The sequence below is a fragment of the Camelina sativa genome, chromosome 7 (assembly GCF_000633955.1).
Source record: "Camelina sativa cultivar DH55 chromosome 7, Cs, whole genome shotgun sequence".
Lineage (NCBI taxonomy): Eukaryota > Viridiplantae > Streptophyta > Magnoliopsida > Brassicales > Brassicaceae > Camelina > Camelina sativa.
In genome coordinates this window covers 20,160,698-20,166,266 of record NC_025691.1, presented here as the reverse complement: position 1 = coordinate 20,166,266, position 5,569 = coordinate 20,160,698, and the positions used below count along the sequence as shown (strand labels likewise).

Below are 5,569 nucleotides of genomic sequence, written 5' to 3'. Positions count from 1 at the left end.
TTTAAAACAACCCTTTAAATACCTTTCAGCAAACTGTCGTGTCGTTGTGAAGTCTCCATCACCATAAAACTAAGTCCCAGATGTAGCATTAAGATAAAGTTCACCTGGAGAGTATGGGTGGGTTTAAAATTAGAGATTTTTTGAGTACTAGGTGCAACTATTTCTGACGACAAATATAATAAGTAAGATGAAGTGCTTCACCTCCGAAAATCTTTGGGTTTATATTGGTCACTAATAGAATGAAAGTTCCCTCCTCTTTCTTGCTGAAGAACTTCTCAAAGGTTGCTTGATCATCAAATGCACTTAAACGGACCTTCTCCCCACTTAAACAAAAGCCAACATCTGGTAAGTACACATATCACCCACACATCACTAAGTTCATACAAGCTGCTCTGTATATACCTCAGAATTTCAATTTGGAAGTCTTGGTGGCAAGGGAATATATTGGCTTCTACGAACTAGAAACTGATCATAATGAAATGTTACTAAAGTTGGCCAAGCTCAACTTTAGGTTCATGCAGCTTCATTACATTCAAGATCTGAAAACTCTAACGAGGTATGTATAATGCTATTCATATATAGTATATTATTTATGATAGTTTTACACGACTAAATTAGATGTATGTATGCAGATGGTGGAGGGATCTAGATTTAGTATCTAAGATACCAAATTACTTCAGAGAGAGATTGGCGGAGCCTTATTTCTGGGCGACTGGGATTTATTACGAGCCACAGTATTCAGCTGCGCGGATTATGCTGGCCAAAGCCCTCATTGTATTTGACATCGTGGACACCACATTTGATGTATATGGTACTCTTGACGAAGTTAAGAGCCTCGTTCAATCCGTTGACAGGTACGTAACAAATCATATACATGATACTATATAATTATACTATAAACGGAAATAAGGAAAAAAAAATAGTTACTAGGTATGAATTTAAAGTATATAATAAAAGGTCATTTCTTTCATACAAAAAAAAAAAAAAAAAAAATTGTTGGTGTTTGACTGAATTCTAAATCGTTAACTTTGATCCCTAAAAAAAGTAAATTGTATTGATATACTACTATTAAATAAAGGTGGGATTATGACGGCCTAGATGTACTACCGGGCTATCTCAAAATTGTCTTCAGAACAATGGTTGACATGTTTAAAGAACTCAAAGAAAATGTGAGTTCAGAAAGAAGATGTTTTACTATGCAATACGCATACGAGCAGGTATTGTTTCATCTTTTAAATCTTATTTCCCAAACTATTGTCACTATAAACTAATGTCATAAAAAGTAACCAAACATGTAACACCAGTCTCTCATATGAATCACAAATTAATAAGGACATTTGGATGTTTGAAATGCTCATCTTCTATATGCTTTTCAATTTTCATGTGGGTTTTATCCTTAATTATTAAGCTCTAAAAGTTTACCCAAAAAACCTAATTTTCTACATGTAACTAAAAAAATTTGAAGGTTACATATAGTTTGTATTTATGTAACGTTTGCAGCTCAAGATAGTCATGAAAGCTTACCTGAAAGAAGCCGAATGGTCAAATACAGGGCATGTGCCAAGCTATGAAGAGTACATAGAGGTTGGGATGTCTTCGACCGCAGGTCAAGTGCTGCTAGCAATCACCTTCATTGCTATGGGTGATATTGCAGGAGACGAAATTTATGAATGGCTGAGGTCAAGACCAAAACTCACCCATATTGCTAAGTCTCGTCTCAGAGATGATATTTCTACCTTTAAGGTACCATATAATAATTACGTCTTATTAAAATGAAAATTATATGAGAAAATGTTATTGCCAATTATAAACATCATCGAACATATATATGTGTCATGCGTGTATCAGGAGGAGATGGAAAGAGGAGATATTGCGAATGGGACCAACTGTTATACGAAGCAATATAGAGTAACTGAGGAAGAAGCGTGTCTTGAGTTTGAGAAAAGAACTGATCAAATGTCTAAGGTCATGGACGAAGAGTTTATGAAGGCAGCCAGTTTTGTACCGCTTCATATCCTAAGGCCTGTTTTGAATTATGGACGCTTAGGAGATGTGATCTACAAGTACGGAGATGGGTACACCTTTGCTGGAGAGAAGATCAAAGACTATATCACCTCTTTGTATGTCGATCTCATCACTCCTTAACAAAATTGGCCAAAAACATAATTGATCGGTTTACAGACCAATCATCACAACTTCACAATCTGAGCAAACTATTTTTTTTTTTTTGGGCAAATTATAAACCTTATTTTACAGTAATAAAAATAAATAAAAATCATATTTCTAAACCAAAATTGTTAGTAATATATATATTTTTTTTGAACAAAAAATTGTTAGTAAGAATTATTCTTTTGACGTGTTTGACCAAAAAATCAAAGAGTTTTTATTTTGTAGCTAAACTTTTGAAAAGCCATGACTTTAAAAAAAAAAAAGAAGCAATTGTAATATTATTATGTAACCGGGAAAAAATAAAAATAAATAATTAATATGGGTGTAATATCCAAAAGGCGAAAAAAAATCAAATCTTGAAATGCCCTGAGAAGTGAACATGAACACTCTTCCCGTCGTCTCCCTCATCACACCTTCTTCTTCTTCATTCAAGTTCTTCCAGTTTCCTTCTCTCCATCGTTCTCTCTCTCATTCCCCAAGCTTCTGCTTCACCAAATCCCTAATCTTTAATCCAAAAAAACTCTCTTTCGAATCCTCCTTGAATTCTCTCTCACCGTCGCAGTCTCAGCTCTCCGAAGAGTACGAGGAAGAAGAAGAGGAGGAGGAAGAAGAAGAAGACGAAGACGAAGAAGACGATGATGACGACGACGAAGCAGCGGATGAATACGAAAATATCTCCGATGAATTTCGGAACATCGACGACGACGACGAAACCGAGTTCTCGGTGGATTTGCCGACGGAAGAATCGGCTCGGGAACGAGTTGAGCTTAGGTGGCAAAGAGTTGAGAAGCTTCGTAGTCTCGTTCGAGATTTTGGAGTTGAGATGATTGATATCAATGAACTCATCTCAATCTATGATTTTCGAATCGACAAGTTTCAGGTTTTCTAATAAAGTTTCAATCTTTGTAAATTTTATGTTTTTAAGCAAAAAAAAATCTGAAATTTCTTATTTTTGGGTGACAGAGATTGGCTATTGAAGCTTTTCTTAGAGGTTCGTCTGTTGTGGTCTCTGCTCCAACGAGTAGTGGGAAGACTTTAATTGCTGAAGCAGCAGCTGTTGCTACGGTGGCTCGAGGTCGACGGTTGTTCTACACTACACCTCTTAAAGCACTCTCTAATCAGAAGTTTCGTGAGTTTAGGGAGACGTTTGGAGACGATAACGTTGGTCTACTCACAGGTGACTCTGCTATTAACAAAGATGCTCAGATTGTGATCATGACTACAGAGATTCTTAGGAACATGTTGTATCAAAGGTATTTTTAAACTGTTGTAGTTCTCTTTGTGTGTATCTATCTGGCCTGTTGGGGAGCTCCTTTTAATCCTGGTATCTTTAGTGTTGGAATGGCTTCTTCAGGAACTGGACTTTTTCATGTTGATGCAATTGTTTTGGATGAGGTTCATTATTTAAGTGACATATCTAGGGGAACTGTGTGGGAAGAGATTGTGAGTTTCTTCTTCCTCTGTTTCTCTTCTTTCCTCCAAAAAAGGCTTTATCAGTTGAGTGTCTGACTCAGTTACTTTTATTTATTACGAGCTCAGGTTATTTATTGCCCAAAGGAGGTTCAACTTATATGCCTATCAGCTACAGTTGCAAACCCTGATGAATTAGCTGGTTGGATTGGTGAGGTGAGTTTGTACACATTTTCCTTAAGGGAATGCATTGCATTTTTCCATTATCATGTTCCTAGCATAAGCAGTTATAACAATGTACCTAATGCCATGTTCTTTATCTCATTTATCTCCTATTGTTAAGCAGTATATATATTGTGTTGCTGATGAAGTATCTCAGTTTCTTGTTAACTACTACTAATACAACGGTAGCAATACTTAGATTCTTTAGTCACTGGTTTATTAAGATGTGCTAGCCGCTTCTGTGTTTTGGTCTCAGATACATGGTAAAACTGAGTTGGTAACATCGACAAGACGTCCAGTTCCATTAACTTGGTACTTCTCAACAAAACGTTCTTTATTACCTCTGCTTGACGAGAGAGGGACAAACGTGAATAGGTAACTTGTTGAACTCTCTACTTTATCATCAACATGTATTATTGAATATTTATCTTTGATAATAAATGGAGGAGGATTTTTTAATTGGAGCAGGAAGCTGTCTCTCAGTTATTTGCAACTCTCTGCCTCAGAAGCTAGATTTCGTGATGATGATGACGCGTATAGGAAAAGGAGGTCAAAAAAACGAGGGGGTGATACCAGCTACAACAACCTTGTGAACGTTACTGATTATCCTCTTTCAAAGAATGAGATAAACAAGATTCGCCGATCACAGGTATTACATTATGCTTTTTAACAACCCTTACGAAGAAGACATTTGTGGTTTCTTATATATTCGAATAGGATTTTTAACTTCTCATGATAATATAATGACTGTGCTGCGTCTTGACTTCTAGGTACCTCAAATTAGCGACACATTATGGCATCTCCAGGGAAAAAATATGTTACCAGCGATATGGTTCATTTTTAACCGTAGAGGATGTGATGCAGCTGTACAGTATGTTGAAAATTTTCAGCTTTTAGATGATTGCGAGAAGAGTGAGGTTGAGTTGGCCTTGAAGAAGTTTCGCGTTCTTTATCCAGATGCAGTGAGAGAGAGTGCAGATAAAGGACTGCTTAGGGGAATCGCTGCTCATCATGCTGGCTGTCTACCTCTTTGGAAATCTTTCATTGAGGAATTGTTTCAGCGAGGACTTGTTAAGGTAGTCTTTGCTACTGAGACGCTTGCTGCTGGAATAAACATGCCAGCTAGAACGGCTGTTATTTCGTGTCTAACAAAAAAGGCTGGTAGTGAACGAATACAGTTGGGTCCTAACGAATTGTTCCAGATGGCTGGACGTGCTGGACGTAGAGGCATTGATGAGAAGGGCTATACTGTGCTGGTTCAGACTGCTTTTGAAGGCGCTGAAGAGTGCTGCAAACTTGTTTTTTCTGGAGTTAAACCTCTCGTGTCACAGTTTACTGCTTCATATGGCATGGTGCTGAATCTGGTAGCTGGTTCAAAAGTTTCTCGTAAATCAAGTGGAAATGAGAACGGGAAAGTCTTACAAGCAGGGAGAAGTCTGGAAGAAGCCAAGAAATTGGTTGAGAAGAGTTTTGGAAACTATGTGAGCAGCAATGTGATGGTTGCCGCAAAGGAGGAACTTGCTGAAATTGACAAGAAGATCGAGATTCTGTCATCCGAAATAAGCGATGAAGCAATAGATAAGAAGAGTAAGAAACTTCTTTCAGCGAGGGACTACAATGAGATCACTGTACTGAAGCAAGAGCTGCGGGAGGAGAAACGCAAGCGTGCTGAACTACGAAGAAGGATGGAGCTCGAAAGGTTCTCCGCGCTAAAACCTCTATTAAAAGGGATGGAAGAGGGTAACTTACCATTTATTTGTTTGGAGTT

The 5,569-nt window shown here is 37.5% G+C and overlaps 2 protein-coding genes across 2 annotated transcripts in view; both read left to right on the top strand.

Annotated features, from left to right (window-relative positions):
* Positions 240–2,145, top strand: LOC104704789 (terpenoid synthase 6-like). The gene is made up of 6 exons (XM_010420820.1): positions 240–281; positions 336–556; positions 633–854; positions 1,079–1,217; positions 1,501–1,743; positions 1,849–2,145. The coding sequence occupies exons 1-6, from the start codon at positions 240–242 to the stop codon at positions 2,143–2,145; spliced, it is 1,164 nt and encodes a 387-aa protein (XP_010419122.1).
* Positions 2,488–5,569, top strand: part of LOC104704787 (DExH-box ATP-dependent RNA helicase DExH15 chloroplastic) — a 3,258-nt gene continuing 176 nt past the window's right edge. The window contains exons 1-7 of the mRNA XM_010420819.2: positions 2,488–3,049; positions 3,133–3,422; positions 3,504–3,612; positions 3,709–3,795; positions 4,058–4,176; positions 4,270–4,450; positions 4,572–5,566. Coding sequence (XP_010419121.1) covers positions 2,549–3,049; positions 3,133–3,422; positions 3,504–3,612; positions 3,709–3,795; positions 4,058–4,176; positions 4,270–4,450; positions 4,572–5,566 — 2,282 coding nt within the window. The 5' untranslated portion in view covers positions 2,488–2,548. The remainder of the gene's footprint in view (positions 3,050–3,132; positions 3,423–3,503; positions 3,613–3,708; positions 3,796–4,057; positions 4,177–4,269; positions 4,451–4,571; positions 5,567–5,569) is intronic.